The sequence below is a fragment of the Lemur catta genome, chromosome 15, assembly GCF_020740605.2.
Source record: "Lemur catta isolate mLemCat1 chromosome 15, mLemCat1.pri, whole genome shotgun sequence".
In the NCBI taxonomy this organism is placed as follows: domain Eukaryota; kingdom Metazoa; phylum Chordata; class Mammalia; order Primates; family Lemuridae; genus Lemur; species Lemur catta.
Window position 1 is genome coordinate 9,275,566 of NC_059142.1, and position 20,842 is coordinate 9,296,407.

Consider the following 20,842-nt stretch of genomic DNA (forward strand, 5'->3'; position numbering starts at 1 on the left):
CCTCAGCAGGGTCTGCCAGGATTATTTCTTCAAGATTTCTTGACGTGCTTTGGTCTGAAATCAGAATTCTGCTCCTCCCAGCAGTTTTTATTGATTTTATTGGCTTATGCAACCCCACTGTGTTCCCTTTTCATGCCGTGTTTAACTCCCTGCCCTACCTCTGGTTCTAATTCAAGGTCTGTTCTGTTCCCTCTACCTATTGAGAGAGCCCAGAACAGGCTGAGTTTCTTCCCAACGGTTCAGTAACAGGGACTGTGCCAAGTGTCGGGAATGCCGCGTGAAAACGAAGGAGGCACACTCCGGCCCGCAGAGTCTTGGAGGACACACGTAGACCCTGCTTAACTCCCCAGATACGATCGCTGCTGTCATGCACACATTCCAGGCTGATTAGCTAATGACTTTGGACTGGAGTATCGCACTGCCAAAAATGTGAGTCACCCGGGTACAGGTATGGACAACAGCAGGCATGCTCCGTTGCCATGGGGACACGCACATTTATTCATTCAGAGCAGAAGGAATTCACTTGCACTCCTCTGGCTCCTCTGGGGTGAGGATGTCCCCCACACCGTTCCTCAGGCCCCTGTGTTCTCCCTGAGTCTGCTCCTCACCCCACCCTCTGTCCCCATCCACAGTCACTCTGGCCCGAGTGGGTGTCCTGGCCCACTGTGCACGGTTGACCCCCATCCTCGCTACCTTGCAGGTGCGGCCGACACCCGGTCATGCCCGTGATGCCTCATTTGAAATCTCGGTGACCGATTATTTTCTTGAGGCAAGGCCATGTGATGCCTCGTATGACAAGGGGACAAGAGCTGGGCTTCTAAAGCTAGACAGGTTTGGCTCGACTTCTGGCTCTGTCACTCATGAGCTTGCAACCTTGGGAAACTATTTGTCTTCCTCAGCTTCAGTGTCCTTGTAGGTTAATTGGGGTAATCCCTACTTTACCAGGCTATTGTGAGGACTAAATTAAAATGTGCCTGAGTGCTCGGCACGTCACTCAATATAGGGATGGTTCTCTTTCATTCTGTCTCCCAGCAGCCGTGGGGGATTGAGATGGGGAAGTTGAGATCCTGAGAAGTTGGCTGGGTGGCTGACACGCCCAGGGACAGCTGTCTACCATCCAGAACTCTGGGCCATGGGCTTGATCTACCCTTGAACTGGTTGGGCCATGTGTCACACGAAGTCCCTCGGTTGTAAATATTGGAAACTGGCTCTGGCTGACATCAGCAAAGTGAAATTCATTGCGAAGATGCCAGAGGTTCATAGAATGGACAGGAGAGTGGGGAAACCTCCTGAAAACAGACAGAAACCAAGGAGCTCAGCTGGGTGAAGCCAAGAGTTAGGAATCACAGGAACAATCCGACAGCAAAAATCACAGTCAGGTTTGTTAGTTGGGACAGAAGAGCTCCGTGCGCCTCTTTCCTTGCTTACCTTTCCCACGATTCAGAGTATCAGCACGAAGCAGCCAGAGGCAGGTGTCAGTCACTTACCTGCGCCCTGTGAAAGAGGAGGGAACCCCGGAACCCCTGTGGGTTTGTCATGGGAGGGCTGGCACCTGGATGAATAGCCTCACAGAGAAAGTGCCCAGTGGGGGGAGAGAATTCCCCAGACAAGAAGTGGGGTGCTGGGAAGATAATTGGGAAAGGACCCTGGGCAGCTGAAACAGCAAGCATCTGCTGCAGCAACCTGGGACAAATCTTGGTTTGGCCTTCTTCTCCAAAAATGAGGGAGACTCAAAGCAGATGGCCTCAAAGGAGCCTCCGGTTTCTAGTAGGACTGTTCTCGTGCTTAAACAGACAACTCTGCCACTGGGAAGAAATGGGAATTAACATTATTAGCCACCTTAGATTTTTATTCTTCCCCTAACACTTTCTGCCCCCCAATATAGGTCATTAATAACTAAAGTTTTGAAAGTCTATTAACTTTTAACAAAATAAGTCTACAGAAAGTTACAGAGATGATAACAAATGTATCATCCATCTACATTTTAAAATGAACTTCACTGTGCTATGATTTACCATAAAATAAAATTTATTTTACATGTGCAGATCAGTGACTTGACAAATATATACACCCTTGTAACTGCCACTCCAGTCAATCAGTGTGTAATACATCTTCCGAGAAAGTTCTCCCTTGTCCCTTTGTAGTCACTTTCTCTCCTTTGCACTCACCGTCTCCCCAGGTCACTTCTGTTCTGATTCTATCTTGTAGATTAGTTTTGCCTGTTCTAGAATTTCACAGAAATGGGACATGCAGTGTCTACTCTTGAATCCAGCTTGTTTGTGTAGGGTGGGTGTAAGATTCATCCGCATTGCTGTACCAGTGGTTTACTCCTTCTAGTTGCGAAATGGAATTCCATGAGTTGCAGTTACTGCAGTTTGCTTATCCATTTGTCAGCTGATGGACATTTGGGTTGTTTCCATTTTTTAGCTCTCCCAAATAAATCTGCCGTGAACATTTGTGTACAAGTCTTTGGGACATGTTTTCATCTCTCTGTCATAAAATACCTAGGAGTGAAATTGCTGGATCATATGGTGAGTATATGTTTATAAGACATGGAAAAACCATTTTCCAAAGTGGTTGCTTCAGTTTACTCATTATTTGTGGCAATGTATGAGCTTCCAATTGTTCTACCTCCTTGTCAACGTTTCTTTTTTTAATTGTAACCATTCTAGTGAGTATGAAGTACTTTACTGTGCTTTTATCTCATATTTTCCTGAAGGTTGATGATGGTGAGCATTTTTCATGTGCTTATCACCTTTTCTGGATTTGACAAGTATTAACATTTGCCAAATGTCAGTCAAAAATAACACATTTCTTGGCATTAAAAATCCCTGTGTGTTCCTCCAATTCTATTCTCTTTCTTTCCCCTTCTTTCCCTGGGGGTAACCACTGCTCTGTGTGGTTGCTATGCATTTTCCATGAGCATGTTTTAAATTTTATTAACATATCTATATTCACAGTACTATTCAGTGATGTTTTGTGTGTTTTGAAACTTACATGAAATGTGCCATGTTGTATTTATCTTTTTGCAATTTGCTTTTTTCACACATTATGTTCTTGAGGATTTTTCAGGTTGACACATGTAGACCTAGTTCATGTTAACTGTTGTATAGTGTTCTAGCATGTGCATATTCCACATTTATCCCTATTGGCAGACACTTGAGGTCATTCTAAGCAATGTTGCAATGTTTATCCTGTGTACTTGTGTGAGTGTTCCTTTGGGGCTAGATACCTAGAAGGGGAGGATAACTGGGTCTGAGAATATACATCTGGACTTTGCTAAAATAGTGCCAAATTCAGTGTTTTTCAAAGAGGTTTTGCAAATATATACTGCCACCCACTGAGTATCAGAATTTCCATTTGCTGTGCCAACACATCAGACTTCTTATTTTTGTCCTCTGAGGGTGTGAAATACTGCACCTTGGATTAACTTGCATTTGCTTTTCTTTCATTGCTAAGTGAGGTTGTGTATGTTTTCCCATGTTTATTTACCACTTGGGTTTCCTCTTTTGTAAGTTTCCTATGCATACTCTGCTCATTTTTCTATCATGCTATCTTTTAATCGTTGCTTTATCTTTTCATGTTTTAATGGTGTACTTTGTCATGTAGAAGTTTTTCATTGTAATCTAGTCAAACTGATTAATCAGCTACTTCATGAATTTTGCTTTTTATGTCTTCTTTAAGAAATCTTTTCTTACACAAGGTCATAGATAGTTTAACTTATTTTCTAAGTTTTAAAGTTTTGTGTTGACATTTAGATTTTTGATCCATCTGTAATTTCCTTTTATTGCTTGCTGTGAGGCTGGAGCTCAGTTATGCTCTTTTTCTGACTGAGTAGCCCTCCATCCCATTGTTATTTATTTTAAAAAAACTCTATCCTTTCCTCACTGATTTGATGGCCACCTTTCCCATATGTTTTCATAAATGTGTAGTCTGTTTCTGGGCTCTTCTGTTTCATCTTTTCACTATTTTAATTATTATAACTTTATAAGAAGTCTCACTGTCAGATGGAACAAGTCCTCATTCTTCCTCAAAGTTGGATATTCTTGGATATTCTTGGCTCCCCATAATTTCCTGGGAATTCTAGGATCAACTCCTTGAGTTCTGTGAATGACTTTTTTCTGATTTTTGTTGAAATGGCACTACGTTTTGAGATTAATTTGGGAAGAAAAGGCTCCTTGATAATATTGAGCCTCCCATCTAAAAACAAGTTGTATGTGCCCATTTATTTAGATCTTCTTTAATGTATCTCGGTACTGTTTTGGTAATTATCTTTGTACAAGTCTTGTACTTTTTAATTACATTTGCTCACAGCTTGCTTACAGCTCTGTTGCTATTGTGAATGGCATACTTTTAATTTTTTTCTTTTAAATTTGATGTTTATTTTCATCAAAGGAATAGAATTTCAAAAAGTAGCACATTCTCCAAACATATTCCACCCCCAAATCCTTCTCAAAGGCTACCACTTTTTAATACTGGGGCTCTGTCTCCATTTTTCTAAGTAATGTATTTATACTCTTGTTTCTTATACCCCCCACCTATCATTTCTACACATTGTCTTTTAAACTTCTTATAGAAGGTTAGACCTGGCTCTCTTCCCATCACTCTGCTCCCCCCACCCACCACCCCTTTCTTCATCTCCCAAAGTAGTGACATTACGATGTTTGGTTGTATCAGAGTCTGATGTTCATGTTATTATGCCTGTGTAAATTACAGCCAAGCTACTTATCGGTTTCTGCTTCTTTGGTGGAACAAAAACAAAATTAATTCTTTTGTATTTGCTTGGTTTTCTCTGTTCCTTGCACCAAGACTATTCCCCAGACCTTTAAAAACTTCCTCATATACTGTCAACACATGAAGTAATCTGTCAGGTCTGTTTTTTCACTTCAGTGGAAGAATCTGTTTGCTCTGGTCTGGTCTGTTGCTCTTCAAGTCTGATGAAGAGTTGTCATGTTGAGATCTTCCTTCACCATCATCCTATTACATGCCTTTGCTTCTCTTCTGCTTTATGGTCATTTCTTGGATCTCACATCTTTTTCTTTCTTGGTTTTCTCCCTTGTTTTGTTGGAACACATCCTCCAGTACCTTCCTGAAAAGGAAGTGGGTCCAATCTTAATCTGTAGGATGTAAACATTTGCCTCATTGCCTGTTTTCTGTATGTATAACTTGCCACCTGTCCTTTTGGTGTCCCTGAGTCCAGGAGCCCTGGACTTGGTGGCCTCGAGAGTCCACCTGCTGGTTTCTGCCATTGGACTGGGGCAATGGCTTGTCTGCCAAGGGTAGAAAGAGGAATCTAGGGAGCTCTCTTCCTGCCTCCATTTTAAGCCTCCACCTCATAGATAACTCTGTGCCTATGAGCCTTCCTGGGCCTTTCTAAGGTTCTGCAATATAAACTGGCTTATTTCTTGTCACCACCTCTCTCCTAAGGCATATAGGTTTCCATTTTCTCCTCTGTGCTTTGTGCATTGTCCACATTTCTGTTGATGTGTCTCATTTGTTGCCACCTCTTATTTCACTTTTTTTTTTTTTATCTCTGTTGTTTCCAGTCATGTATAATGGGGTTGCAGGAGAGCATGGATATAAACAACTTGTTTTCAATCAACCATTTTAACCCTAAATTTTATTACATTTTCCTTTTTTGTTTGTTTTTTTAGAGACAGGGTCTCACTCTGTCACCCAGGCTGCAGTGCAGTGGCATCATCATAGCTCACTGCAACCTTAAACTCCTGGGCTCAGCAATGCTCCTGCCTCAGCCTGCTGAGTAGGTGGGGCTATAGGTGCACGCCACCACACCTGGCTATACATTTACTGATTGTTGTTAGTTTACTGTGGTTAGTTACTGCAGAATACTGTTAGTTTTTATCAATAGGTCTTGAACTGTCTTATTAGTTCTGATAGTTTGTGGAATTTCTTGAATTTGGGAGGTAGGCAATTATATTGTATAAGGATGTCAGCAGTTTCTTCCTTATTTATTTTTGTTCCTTACTGTGTTGTGGGATCTTCAGTATAGTATTGAAAAGAAACAGCGGTGGTTGAAAAGCTTTGTCTTATTCCTGACATTCACAGAAAAGCTTTCAGTGTTTTCTATTAAGTATGAAGTTTATTTTAATTTTTGATAGTTATTAATACAATTTATCAGACTGAGAAAATTCCCTTCTAGTCCTAGTTTATGAATTGTAATCACAAATGGATACTGGGTTTTGTCAGGTATTTTTCCTACATCCGAATTATCCTGTTTTTTTTCTTGTAGCCTTTTAATGTGGTGTATTTAACTAATGAGTTTTCTGATGTTTTAATATCCCTGTATTTCCAGGATTTGCTAGCATTTATTTAGCATTTTGACACCTGTGCCCTAAGTGAGGTTAGGAGGTGGGCTTTTAATTCCTTTCTTCTTGTATTGTTCTTTGAAGTCTGTCTCAGGGTATGGTAAGAGGAGCTGAGTGCTTTCCTCTCTGTTTCTGGAGGAGATTGTGTAAGTGTTTTCTTTGCCTTAATGATTTTTAAAAACCACGTAGACCCTTTACAGTTTTTTAAGGTAGGTTTTAGACCGTGGAATCAATTCTTTTGAAGGTTGTAGATCTTTTCAGGTTCTCTATTTCCTCTTGAGTCAATTTGGAAATTTTTATTTTTCGGAAAAATTGCCAGTGGCAGGAGATAGCAAATAACCAGACAGTTCCAGGATTTGTGGGAAAATAGCATTTTCAGCTGATTCATGCTACCAACACCGAGAAGGGAGGAGAGAGGAGATGGAGGTTAAAGCATCCCAGGGTTTTGTATTACTCAGAAGGAAAAAAGAGCTATTGATTAGCTTTATGCTTGAAGTCAACTGTGCATGTTAAAAATGTCAATGTAACCACCTAAGTGGTATAAATAGATTCTGTAAAGGCCAGGTTTGTAGGAAGGGGGAAATAAAGAAAATGCAATCAAGCCAGTGGAAAGTGAGGCAGGAGGGGGCAGGAAAGGCGGAGAGGAGCCTGGTGAAGAGAAAGCATGTCTGTGTGATGACCTTCGGGCAGCACCACACCCGGGAGTCCTTTCTGGACCCCCTCTGCTTTCTAGAAACCTTGCTTTTTTTCCCCACTATTATTGCACACTTCCAACAAACTCCAGCATGACTGCCTGCTTGCATCTTTCTCTCTTAGCAGAAAGCAAACTCTTCCTGGGACCAGGCTGGGTCATTTACCTGTGTATTCTCAGTGCCTGGCGTATAATAGGTACCCAATAAAGTGAGCATCATCCACAAATAAACAAATAAGTGAACAGATGAATAAATAAATCCTGAAATGTTACTCTGCCAGGCTCAATGGCTATGAGAAAACATTTTAGTCGGAGATTGCCTTGGTCGATCAGTGAGTTAGGGAGCTGAGGAAGTAGCTGCAGCCTTGAATTCGATTGGGGAAAAAAGTCACTGTGCGATGTCTCAACTGAAACCTCCTCTAAATTCCTCAAGTATCTGTGTAGCTATTACATACTTGATCAGTAGTACATAGTGGTACCTAGAGATTCCCTTGTGCATTGGTAAAATAGCCCCTAAGCTTTAAATTAGTGCTTCTCAAACATTAATGTGCTCACAGTTCACCCAGGGCATTGTTAGAATGCGGCCTGTGCTATAGGAAGCCTGGGGGGATGTCTGGTTGCTGCGTTTCTAACAGGCTCGGTGCTGCTGGTCTATGGACCATGTTTTATACAACAGCCAGGCTTTGCATAGCAAGGTATAGGCTGTCACCTACACCAAGGCTGTCCCCAGGGGCTGGAGATAACAAAATGGTCCTGTACTTGGAGAATAAGCTCAAACAAAAACTGTTCTGACCTCTAGGATTGTGACCAGTGGACACGAAGGATTCAAGCCTACACTGGCTGGAGAGGGGTGCCCTATAAACTCAAACTGTGCACCGTGGAACAGGCCATTCCCAGCGCTGCCCAGGGCCCCCGGGTGCGATTACTCTGCTGAGGTTCCTGCATAGTGATCGCACTCGTCCTCATTTTCCTGTTTCTCAGGCTGAGCCACACAGCCTGCTGGGACATGTCAAATCTTGGGAAGCCTTTGTCTTTGTGATTCACATGTCACTTGTCACTGTTCTGTGGCCCCGCCACACTTTTTCTGTGCAATCAAAATCCCCTTTCCTTAACCCATTCTGGGGAGCCTTCACCTTGCTGTCACTCTGGGCCCTGGTGGGGAAGGCCACCACTTCTGCTTCCATTGTGCCGCCTGCCCTGGGCATACATTTGAAATGATGGCATGGGCCTGGGAAGGATGACACCTACTTTTTTCTTTCTAGTCCCTTGTTTTTAGAGAAATGGCACAAAACCAGTGGGAAATGCCCCAAATTGCAGATAAGCCACTAATACGCCAATCCTGGGGCCAGACAGATCTCCCTGTGGTCCGATCTCCTCTTTACCTTACCTTGGTATCAACTGCTGTGGACCAGGGAAGGCTTGTGGACAGGAAGAAGCTTCCATCAGTCAGTGATGGAACCTGGGGTTTCTAAGGCTATGGTTTGGCTCCAGGGTTTTGCAGAAAGAGTATTTGAAACCAGAAGCCCCTCTCATACTTCAGGAAAACCTGGCATGCTGTTTGGGCCGGGTCTTCTCTGCGTGCATTCTCGGTAGCTTTGTTTGTCCCAGGGTGGACAGAGGTGATGCAGCCAAGGGAGGGGGACAAGGATGCCACGCCAGGTCCCCGTCCCCTCCAGCAAAGATAGCGTGGAATGGACTACGGTTAAAGCCAGGGCCACCAGCAGGGGTCTGTGTACTGGATTTGTGTTCTGGGGTCCCACCCTTTCCTTATTCCTGCACCTCAGCTGAATGAGCAGCTGGGCCAGGTATTATCTGAGCCAGGCAGGTGGCAGTGCTGAGTGATGCAGGTGGAGGTGCTTCCCCAAGACCAAGGCCACATCAGAGCGGCCCCCCCACCCAGAGATCCTGGTTTACTGGGTCAGGGGACTCCCAGGCATCAGGGCATTTCTAAGCTCTTGGGTGAGTCTCTCAGGCAGCCACAGATGCAGATCACTGTGTTAGAGAATGCTGGAGAAGGTGGCAAGATTTCTCTTCATCCTATGAGTAGCATTCGATAGAGCTTTCTTGATTTTTTTCAAGAGACAATTGAAATTTTTATTTTTTTTTTCCTGTGGGAACCGTCCTGGTTTTTATATGTTGATAGCTAAGTCAAATACTTTTCACAAGGTCTGCAGGCCAATAAAGCAAGGGGGCTGGATTCAGCCCATGGTCTGGTTGGCGGCCTCTGGTCTGCAGCAGGAGCCCTTGTCTATCTGGGGCTGGCTCCGGATGCACGGGGTTCCCTGTGTCTCGCCATTCTCTGCAACACGTGGGTACCTACGGTTATTCCTTGCTGTTGGCCCATTTCCTATTCTTGTCCCCAGACTCATAGTCAGCTCTATTAAAAAAATTTTACCAGGCACAGACCCTGGGTGAGTCACATTATCCCACAGCAACCCTATGTGGTATGTATTATGTTTGGTCCCATTTCTCAGATGTGCAAAGTCGCTTAGCCCAGGGGATGGTGGAGCCAGGACTTAGATGCAGGTCTGTTTGCCCGAGGAGCCCAAGCTCCCAGTCACCTCACTGGCTTTCTCTGCTTGGAGTTCTCTGGGGTCCTGCTGGCTGGGAACACCCTGCCACATGGCTTCTGTGTGGGACCCTCTGACACAGTCAGGTGACTCCTTGGAGTTCTTCTTGGGCTGAGCAGGTATTCCCGGTGCCAGGGGGTTGGGTAGGGATGGGGAAGTAGGAACCCAGAATGTAGTCCCCCTGTTGTTAGAGAAATGGTTCATTTCTGACTTGTGCCTTCGCTGTATGCTCTTCCCCCTCCCCCACCCCCACCCCTGAATTGTGACGTGCCCATCCTGCCTCTGCCCCGCTCCCCCTCGCCTCCTCTGCAGTTTGGAACAGGGCAGGAGGGATGGCATCTTTGCTGGTATTTTCTCTCTACAAGGCCAGGCCAGTAGGCTGGTGAGCTGAGCAGAGCCCGTGGAGGCAGAAAGTAGGGATCAAGGCAGAGCGGGAGCCGGGCTGGGAGGCTGGGGCAGCTGATCCAGGCCGGTGGCACGTGGCAGTGTGATTCTTGGGGCAGTATGATTCTCAGCTACCACAAAAGGTGGAGAACAAATGAGAGCAAATGGGAGAGAAAGGAGCTGGAACACGCCGGAAGAGTGGGGTACACAGAAGCTGGGAGTCCCTGCTGGGACCAGTGAGGCAGACGGGGCAGGGTGTCTAGTGCCTGTTGTGCAGTGTAGTGTTTCCCAAGACACTCTGCCGAGATGAATTTATTGGGCAAGACGTTTAGTACCAGTGAAGCACGTAAAGAGAAAGGTATTCCTTTTGCATTTCTCTCTCCTGCCTCTGATTATACCGAGGGAAGGTGCAGGTGGTGCCGGGTGAGAGCAGGCCTGAGCAGGGAGCGGGACCCAGCTAGGACTGAATGACATTGCGTGGTTTTCATCATGGTTATTTTTACGGTTACTATAGATTTCTGGCAAATGTTACTAGTTTTCCATTCAGGGACTAATATAAATTGTCTGTTTGACACTTTTTTTTTTTTTAAAGGAAAAAGTGAATCAACTAAAAATATTAGTAAGTGAGAAAAAGTAGTATGAGATTATGCTTAAAATTATAATGGTGTCTAGTCCAAGACAGGCTCCCAGAAGACGCTGGGTGTGGGGGTTCGAGGTATTTAGTTGTACAGTCAAATGGACCAGAGTTCAAACCCATTAACAGTGTGACCTTGGGCAAGTCATTTCACGTTTCTAAGGCATAACGGACTCCATTGTAAACCATTACCATCAATATGAAATGAGCTCATGCACGTCACGTGCTTGGCCCGATGCTGATGCCCAGTCACAGTCAGTGCTGGTGGCTGTTATGTGAAGTGTTCGTTGACGTGGAATAGTGAACTCAGAGGCTGGTGTTTCTGGGCTAACAGTGAGCACAGGCCAACGTGCAACAGGATGCTTTGTGAGCTCTCTGTCAACACAAGTCAACATGGCAGGCTGGGACTGCTCTCCTTCGACAGGCCGCTGCGTCGCCAGCCCTTGGCTGGTGTCTGGGGACTTGTACTTAGGAAGCGTTCCACTGTGCCCGAAATGTCAAGGTGGTGCTTCTTCAAACTGTCCATGCAATCGATATTGTTAACGCTGAACACCTGCTTTCCTTCTGGGAGTCTGCAGCTGGGTGTGTGCTAGACGGGGGCGGGTATCCTACGTGACCAGCACCTAACAGAAACCCTGGGCACAGGGTCTCGAGTGAGCTTCCCTGGTAGGGAGCATTCCACAGGTGCTGTCAAAGCTCGCTGCTGGAGGAGCTAAGCACATGCTGTGTGACTCCTCTGGGAGAGAAGCCCACAAGGAGAGGACTCTTGGAACTTGCCCCTGGTGTCTTCAGGCCCTCACCCCAGGCTCTGTGTCCCCCACTGATTTTGCTGTATATCATTTTACTATAATAAGTCTTAACAAGGAATGCAAATATACACTGGGTCCTGTGAGTCCTTGAGAACTGTCAAACCTGGGGGTGGTGTGGGGGACCACGGAGCCTGTCCCTGTCACGGAAGAAGACTCAGGGCTCCATCCAGCAAAAGGTCTGCTAGAGTCAGGCCGAGGGACGCGGCATGAAGGAGTCACTGCTTCTGGGAAGAGCAAACCGGGTCCCACCCCTCCTTGCAGTGCTGGTGTGAAGTCGTGGCACATCTTACAAAGCAGCTTACGAGGTTTGGGAGGAGGTGTGGGGGTATTTTTATGTGTGGCTTAAGTCTCAACTTTGACTCCTGTTGAATCTCTGAAGGACAGAGCACAACCCCAAAATAGTTTTCTCAGAAGTGACCAAGGTAGAGACCGTTCGTTGGTTTGGTACCGATAATGTCAAAGATGCCACACGCTGTTTTTTTGACAAAAATGTAGCAGTGACCACACCTCGGTGGCTAGTGTCAAGATGAAGGAATGTTGATATCAGCTTGCCTCTGAGGGATCTGACTCAGTTACGGAATCTGTTTCTACGAACTTGAGTCTGTGCGAACTCCCGGGAGGCGGTGTATGATCTCTGATCACACCCACCCCCAGGCAGGGAGGGCCGGGCAGCGCGTGCAGAGTGTCTGGCTGAGCTTTTACAGGACTTTCCTGGTCCGGGGGTGAAAGGAGAGGTGTTTGCGGGCTGGTGGTTCTGTGCGGATCACAGCGCGGTGTGTGGCCGTTGGTCCTGTTGGGCTTCCTGTCTTACTGTCCCCCGGCAGAGCGGGTGGGGGCAGGACTGAGATCTGAGTGCCGCATTTCTCTGTGCGGAGGTGTGAAGGGAACTGGAATAAAATGGGAGGCAGAGGAGACTCAGCTGACACGGGCTGGAGGCTTGAACCCGCCCAGATTTCACCAGAACATTTTATACCGAATAGCAGAACCGTGAAGTTGGGAGAAGCTGTCGCTTCTTCAGTCAGCAAGGGCAGGCCAATTTGAAATGTTTTATGTACACTAACGTATTTAATCCTTGCGAGAAGTCTTGACAATAATAATAATAATAATGTCATTATTTTCATTTTCATGGGAGTCGCTGATTCCAGAGGTTGTCCGGAGAGATCAAGTGACTTGCTCAGGCAGAGTGTGGATCTGAGCCCAGGCAGTCTGGCTCCCAGGTCCACCCTCTTCACCATGACACTGTGGGGACTTGGTGAACGAGAAGTGCTCCTTTCTGACTCCACAATTCAGTGACTCCAGGGACCAGTCTGAGGAGATCGTGGCCGCAATGAGGTCCTACAGAATGCCGGTGACAGTGCAGGCTTTATGGACTAGTTATGTGCTTTTTTTTCCCTAGTAGACCTTGCAATAAATAGGTAACTATCTAGAAAGGTAACCTCTTAGACCACTCACATCATCTGTGCACCACCTAAAGGGCTCACTTGGGTGCTGCAAGTGTTATGGGAAGCCTTGTGCGTTGGGAAACCTAGGTTATTACCTGGCTTCCAAAGCCAGGTCTGCAGACCCCCGCAGAAGCTGGAAGTCTGGTTTTGATGCCTGGAAGCTGATTCTGCTCTGCGTCGTGTGCATGTCCTGACAGAGCCCTTCCATGCCTGGCCTTCAGGCTGTGGTCACAGCTGAGCGTCTCGCTCCCAGCTGCAAGAGTCCTCTCTGGGGGTGACGGGGCAGACACCTGGCTGGCTTGTTTGCTTGCTTGTTTATTTTTCAGCATATTGCAGGGGTACAAATGTTTAGGTTACATATATTGCCTTTGCCCCTCCCGGGTCAGAGCTTCAAGCATGTCCATCCCCCAGATGGTGCACACTGCACCCATTAGGTGTGAACATACCCATCCCCTCCTCCCCTCTCCCATCTGCCCGACACTTGCTGAATGTTACTACTACATGTGCACATAAGTGTTGATCTGTTAATAATATCAATTTGATGGTGAGTACATGTGGTGCTTGTTTTTCCATTCTTGGGATACTTCACTTAGTAGAATGGGCTCTGGCTCTATCCAGGATAATGCAAGAGGTGCTAGATCACCATTGTTTTTGTGGCTGAGTAGAACTCCATGGTATACATATATCACATTTTATTAATCCACTTATGTATTGATGGCCTGTTATATTGGGTTGTTTCCACATCTTTGCAATTATGAATTATGCTGCCATAAACATTCTAGTGCAGATGTCTTTTTTATAGAATGTCTTTTTTTCCTTTGGGTAGATGCCCAGTAATGGTATTGCTGGATCAAATGGTAGTTCTACTGGTATCTCTTTGAGGTATCTCCATATTACTTTCCACAGGGGTTGCACTAGTTTACAGTCCCACCAGCAGTGTAAGAGTGTTCCTATCTCTCTGCATCCACGCCAACATTTACTGTTTTGGGACTTTTTGATAAAGCCCATTCTCACTGGAAACACCTGGCTTAGACTGGGTCTACCCTGACACATTGGTAGGCACATCCAGCCCCTGCTCTCCCCATCTTTACATGTAATGCAACATGACAATGAGACAGGCTGGGCTGGGCGAGGGGACACTGTTCCCGGACCAATGGCCTGGCTCAGGCCACCTGTGTTGAGCGCCTGCAGCAGCAGATTTGTGTTCTCTCGAGGTGCTCATCCTGGGAGGTGGTTGTTCCCCTTTCTACTCTCTGCTGCCTCCAGTGTGGACCGGCCTTGAGAGGCCAGAGCCCCCTTCTACCACAGGTGCAGGTGAGACCCAAGTTGTAAGAAACAGTCTCAGCTGGACTTGGCTGTTCATGATCCCCTCTCCCCTGCTCTCCCTCAATCCCTACTTTCCCCTCCATTTCCAACACAGATGGAGCCTTCCTCCCCTACCTCCCCCATAGCAATCTGCTCACTGGGGAAATTGGGGTCCAAGGTCAAGTTACATTTACCCTAAGAAGCTCCCCCAAATGTCTCTGGACAGGCCTCCTCCTGGGACTCCCAGGCCTGCACAGTCCGCCTGGCGCTCTGCACTCTTGTGCATCTTCCACTCAGAGCCCAATTCCAACGCCCTGGTTATTTCTTCTCTCGGTGCCACGCGACTTGCACAATTGGTCCGAGTGGTTCTGTGGAGCCCCAGCCAGGCAGACCTTAGGAGGAATTAGGTGTTGACAATGACGTGTCTCATCCACCTCCATGTAATAGTCTGATTTGGTCTGATGGAGAGTCGCTGATCACAGCTCTCAAAGACATGTCACCTGCTAAGCCCCAGAACCTGGGGATGTTATTGTGTTTGGAAAGGGGTCTTTGCAGGTATAATTCAGTTGGCGATCTTGAGATGAGAAGGTTGTCCTGGATTGTCTGGGTAAGCCCTAAATGCAATCACAAGCATCCTTGTAAGAGAGAGGCCGAGGGAGATTTGACTGCAGATAGAAGAGGAGGAGTATGACCAAGGCAGCAGAGATCGGAGTGACGTAGCCGTAAGCCAAGGAACGCTGGCAGCTACCAGGAGCTGGGAGAGGCAAGGACCGAACTCTCCCCTGGAGCCTGGGAGGGAGTGTGACCCTACCAACACCTTGATGTCAGCTCAGTGACACTGATTTTGGACTTCTGGCTTCTATAACTGTGAAAGAATGCATTTCTGTTGCTTTAAACCCCCAGGTTTGTGGAAATTTGTTATAGTTCCCAAAGGAAGGTATTTAGAAATGCAGATATCTTTAGGAGAGGAGCTTATCCACAAATGCAGGCTGAAGAAAGCTGAATCTCTAAATTCTCCCTGCTCTATGTTCTTTAAGCTGTGAGTGTTGCTGTCTGTATAATACCTTGGCCCTTGCCAAGGGAATATTAGCCAGGACTCGTTCACTTACATGTTATAGAAATGCCACTCAGCTTGGCTTCAAATGAGAAAGGAGTTTATGGGTTGGTGAAACACACCAACTGAACTAAACATACAAACTGAAACATTCCCAGGGAGTTCAGCTTCAGGCATGGTTTGATCAAGTGGCTTAAAAAATGTCAGCAGTCCGATGTCTGTCTGTCCCTGCTTCCCCCTCTCCCTCAGCAGCCCCATTCCTTCTGCACTGGTTCCATTCTCAGTTAGGTCCCAGTGTGAGGTGTCAACACAAGCATCAGTAGCTTCAGGCTTGCAACCTATCACGATAATACTTCTTTCCCCGTTAGTTCCAAAATCAAATTCCAGGGATTCAGCTCCAGAAGACTGACTTGGGCCATATGCCTACCTGAACTAGTACTGTGGCTGGGGAGATTGGCCAGGCTTGGGCCACTTGCCTTCACAAATCATGAGGGCTGAGAATGGGGAGAGGTGGTTCCCCAAAGGAAAATCAGGGTGCTTTCTCCAGAAGCAGGGGTATGTATGGCTGTTGGGCAGGTGCACAGAGTACATAGATACCGCAAGTTGCTTCTGGCCTGGTGGTTCCAGAAGCTGATACGCCGCCTTTGGAACCCACTGTGGTTTCTAGGCCACGAGATCCCCCAGGGTGTGCTTGGAAATGCCGGATCGCGTGGTTCAGCTTTCCCTCTGCCCCAGCCTCTGGCGCAAGACTCCCAAGTGTGAGAACCAGACTCACAGCCCCCACGTGTTGGGGGACCCAGGAGATGAAGAAGCTGATCTGGGAGGTCCCAGAAGGTAGGAGATTGAGTGTAGAGCTGAGAAGCTGTAGCAGCTGCCACCGCTGGGACCTTACATTTGAAAATCACATTATCAGAGCATCTTTGAACTTCTGTTGGCATTTACGTAACTAATATTCGATCTGGTGAAGGCTGTGCTGGAAATGAAAAAGGGAAGTGGGGACGAGAGCTCGTGCTGCAGCGGGGCTCTCTTTGGCAACGGTCTTGGAGGCAGTGACTCACTAGGGGCATTGAGGCAACAAAGGAACTTCTGTAGCTGGATGAAAAAAATAGGCACTTCCTCTGCCCCTTCACTGCCCTTGCAAGTGGGAGCCTTGGGCCTGGGTCTCCTGAAAGAGGCATCGGGCCAGGGAGGGTGACCCGTGGTTGACCCATGCTAGGTGGTGGTCAGGATGCTGCTGGGGTGAACAGGTTAGAGTAGAGGTGATGCGCTGTGAGTTCTAGAGCCAGCTATGCAGGGTTCAGCCCCAGTGTCATGCCTCGTTATCGACATGGCCTTGGACAAGATCCTCACCCCAGCAAAGTCTCAGGACTACCAGGTTCCAATCCCAGTGCTACTGTTAGTAGCGGGAAGTGCACAGAAACCCCTGGGGCAAGCCACTGAGCTGTTTGAACCTTGATTCTCTCCTCTGTAAACTGGGCACAATCACAGAACCTGGACGATTTGTTGGGTCTTTGCTGGAGCCATCACTTCCATGCTTTGGAGCAGAGATGGTGGTTTTGGCAGAAAATGGTGGATCATTGCACCGGAGAAGTTAAACAAATGCTTCGTTGCACTGAACAGAGAGAGCAGGATGGCAGGGGTGCTCTCAGGGTGTAGGACATGGAGACATGTGTGTGAATGCGTGCACACAAGTACCAGGTGCCACTGTGCCTGTGCCCATCATTTTGATGGAGGTGGGAAGGAGCAGGGACTCCCTTTGTAAGAATGGCAGGGAAGTGGCATTAGCAGGCTCTGCCTATCTGCTCCTTTAGGGGAAACCCCATGAAACCACTACAGAGTCACCTTCCATTGGCCCTTCTTGGTCCACTCTGGGAAACCCAGCCAGCAAGCAGAGCACAGAGTGGAGGCAAGGGCTGCCTTTGCTGGCGGCTCCATCCTTCTCTGTGCCCCCTGATATCTGCACTGGGTGGACAGGACCCGCTGAGCACCCCCTGCCCTTTTCTGGGGTCTACTGCAGGCCTCACCTATGTTGTGCACAGCCACCTAGTGACCCACAGGATCCTGGGGGGTAAGAGGGCATTTGGGGAGAGAACTGAGATCTGCGGGGTCATTAGGAATGATTACCATCAGCTAGTGGTGGCTCAGCACTACTGGGGAGAGAGGAAAGGGAAGAGAGAGAATGGGATGTGAGCAGCCCTGACTTGCTGGCTCAGGGATTTCTGAGACCAAAAAGCAACCCAACAGCAAAGCAGAATTAGCTATGTTATTTGAAGTTATTCACATCAAGAGATTTCAATGATCTGCGTCCACTGTGTTTGTGTGGCTTCTCTGTAAGCAAGATGCATTCTATTTAATATACGTTTGTAACGTTTGTTTCTATTTTCTGTGTATCAACAGAGAATCAGTTGAGGATCAAATGGTATCCTGGTTAGTTACAGAATCTACTTTAAAGTACTTATCAGCATGGTAAGCATTCCTCCTTCATGTGGGTCAGAGCTTCTCTGTGGTCTCCAAAAGTCCTAGGGTGGCCCTCTCTGTAGGAGGATACTCGAGTCAGGGCCCCTGGGAACCAGCTGAGGCCTAGTCAGTGGGTCTGAAGCAGAGTTTCTCAGCCTTGGCACTACTGACATTTGGGGCCAATGAGTCTCTGTTGTGGGCAGCTGGTCCTGTGCATTGTAGGATGTTTAGCAGCATCCCTGGCCAGTCAGTGTCTCCAAATACTGCCACATGTCCCCTGGGGGCGCAAAATCGTCCCTGGTTCAAAAACACAGGCTGCACATCGAGTGCCATATTGTTTCCCTAGAAACCGGGAGAGGAAAGAGTTCCTCTGTTCTGGGATGAGAGTGAGGCTGGGAGTGGGAACACCCAGCTTGGTTTGCTGTAGGAGAAAGGAACCAGTGGGCCCCACAGGGGTGGGTGCCAGAGCTGCCCCACCCCAGCTGTCCCCCAGAGGCTCCTGGAGCTGTCACACTGTCATTAATGACACAGTATTCCTGTCGGTGCTTGTGCATCTTTGGATGAAACTAGAAAAGAAGCTGAACTGTCTTCAACTGCACCGTAAAAGAAGATATAAAAAACTCAATAAAACACTGAAATGTCAGCCGAAGCAGGATTGCTCTCTGAGACCTCGGCAAAGAGGGGCAGACAGCAGGCTGGGCGCCCCTGGCACTGTTTGTGGGAGTCGTGGGTGGAGATTCCAGCCCGTGCTGGGGGCCACCAAGCCCGGGCTCTGGGCCAAACACACAGCCCTCTGGTTTCTTGGGCCCAACCCTGATGCTGTAATTCAGTTTATTTTGCTGAATATGAAATCCATATGGTTCTGATTTCTTCCTTGTAATCCGTCATCTCTATGGGGCTTCAGAGCCAACAACCATGCAGAGCGGCTTTGAAGTTGTTGTTCTGGGGTAAGTAGGAAGTTGTGTTCTTCCAGGGTTCAGTGGGACAACCATGAGGTTCACATTTGATTCGAGAACTGCTCCAGGAGTGGGGAGAGGAGAGGGCCATGGACTGGCCCAGTTGGTTTTGGTCCTGGCCCAGGAAGCTGGGCTGGGTCAGAAGGGAGAGAATTTGCAGAGCTGATGGTAGATTTGGACAGCCACGGACCCCTCTGTGGTCCTCAGCTTAGGTCACCAATAGTCTCTCTTGCAGGGGTCTCTGTGGAAACAATAGGCGGCTCCACAGGAAACTAATACACCCACCCAACCCCTCCCACCCCCACTGTGGCAACCAGTAGATGTCTCCACACACTGCCAGATGTGCCCTGGGGGACCAGATCACCCTGGTTTGGGAAAATGGGCTATAATGTGGTAAGTGTATGTTTAATGTTATAGGAAACCGCCACACTGCTCTGCAGAGTGGCTGTACCATTTTGCATTGCCGCCCGCAATGTATGAGAGTTCCAGTTGCTCCGCATCCTTGCCGGATTGTGATACTATGAGTTGTTTTTATTCAAGTAATTCTAGGAACCTGTAGCTTCTGTGTAGCACTGGGGCTTCAGCAATATCCAAGAGGAATGTAGCAAAAGGAGGTGGCCATGGGGAAAGGATGCTTATCCTAGAGTCACAGAGGTAGAAGACCCTGGGCTGCTTCTCCCCCAACCCCCTCCTACTTATTTTAAGGTTGAGGCTCGGAGAGATAAAGTAGCCTGCATGATGTCACCCATCTAACTGGTGGCCACTTGACAATTTTCTATGGCAGGCAGTGGCAGAAGGCCACCTTTATTTCCAGAAGCATCCTTACTAAAAATGCCAGGGCCACAGGCTGCTGCCCCTTGGTGCTTAAGGAACAGAGCTTTTGCAAATTGATATACCTGATTAGGATCATCACACTCCCTGAGTGTCTTGGCCTCGGTCCACTCCAGGCAGGAAGGAGCGTGCGCAGGGGTGATGGCTGCAGCTGAGAGCAGAGCCGGTGGCTTAATGGGGAGGAGGACGTTCGTCACCACCAGGCACTTCTCCAGAGGCCATCCCACCCACCCTCAAGAGGAAGGGGCCCAGCTGCCCTGGAAGGCTGTGGACATGCTTTCTCGATTGCAGAATACTTCTCTTTCATTTTGAATATCATTTGTTTGGTTGCTATGGCAACGTCAAGTCTCTATTTTAATGCTAACCTGCGTGGCTGCAACTTTCTATATATAAATGCTGCTTTGCACAGTGAATTAGCCAATGCCACGGGGAAGCAGCAGATGTGGAGAGGGTGGCAGAAAATGACCAGCGTGACAGATTTGCATGAGGACCGACTGTGGGGCTGAGGTGAGTTGGAACCCGGGGCACTGCCTGGTTATCTTTGGTGCAGATGCGCGAAGCTAATTGGAGCCAGTTGAGTGCCAGGCGGTTGGCCGCTCCTGTCGGGGGAGAAGCCTTCCTTGGGTACCCTCTTGCTGGGCTAGGTGTTGGCTCTGCTTTGGAGGGACTTCTGTTTCCGGGTGTCTGTTCTCCTCATGCCTCCAGTGAGTCTCGGTCACACTGTGACCCAAGGCTCTGGAAAGAAGAGGAAGCCACTTGGGCACGGGCGGTATCTGAGATGAGCTCAGTGGGAAGTGAGTTTTTCTTGGTTTCCTGGGACTTACCCCAGTTTCCTGTTTTGGATCTTCCCCACCTTGACTTTGCCTTTTCTTAAGTTTGGCCTGACCTTATAGGGGCCAAATGGCTCCACATGGTGTGGTAGAGTCCTCAGGAGAAGCCTAGAAAGCTCCCTCAGGCTCTAGATGTGGGAGAAGCCCAGAGAGGTGACATGCTCTTGCAAACGTCACACAGCCACTCAGGGAGAAAGTGGGACGGGAAACCAGATCCACACCAATCTTCTGACTCACTCTCCTGTGCCATGTTTGTGCACATTCTGATGTGGGCCCAGGGCAGCGTGTGGCAGTGCACGTCAGTTAAAGGAGACTCAGAGAGGACCGCGTGCTCAGGGAGGTTCCTTTCTAGTGTTGCAAGCCGGGGGCGTGTAATGAACACAGGATTATATAACGGGATTCCGATAAGCTCCTGGAAAGAGCATGGAAGTTCAAATCTAGAAAACTTGGATTCATGTGGATTCTGCCACTCTCCAGCTGTGTGGGTATTTTGTCAACTTTTCCGGGGCTCGGTTTCCCCACCTAAACTTGGGGTGTGCTAAGTATCTTCCCC

At 47.7% G+C, this 20,842-nt stretch overlaps 1 protein-coding gene across 3 annotated transcripts in view; it reads left to right on the forward strand.

Annotated features, from left to right (window-relative positions):
- The window catches only part of GAS7 (growth arrest specific 7), a 215,244-nt gene that overhangs the window by 83,148 nt on the left and 111,254 nt on the right, over positions 1–20,842 (forward strand). The window contains exon 1 of one of the 3 annotated variants that reach the window (XM_045525990.1): positions 19,827–19,966. The exons of the other annotated variants lie outside the window; for them this stretch is intronic. Coding sequence (XP_045381946.1) covers positions 19,943–19,966 — 24 coding nt within the window. The 5' untranslated portion in view covers positions 19,827–19,942. Of the gene's footprint in view, positions 1–19,826; positions 19,967–20,842 lie in introns of those variants that run through there. 3 annotated transcript variants of the gene reach the window in all.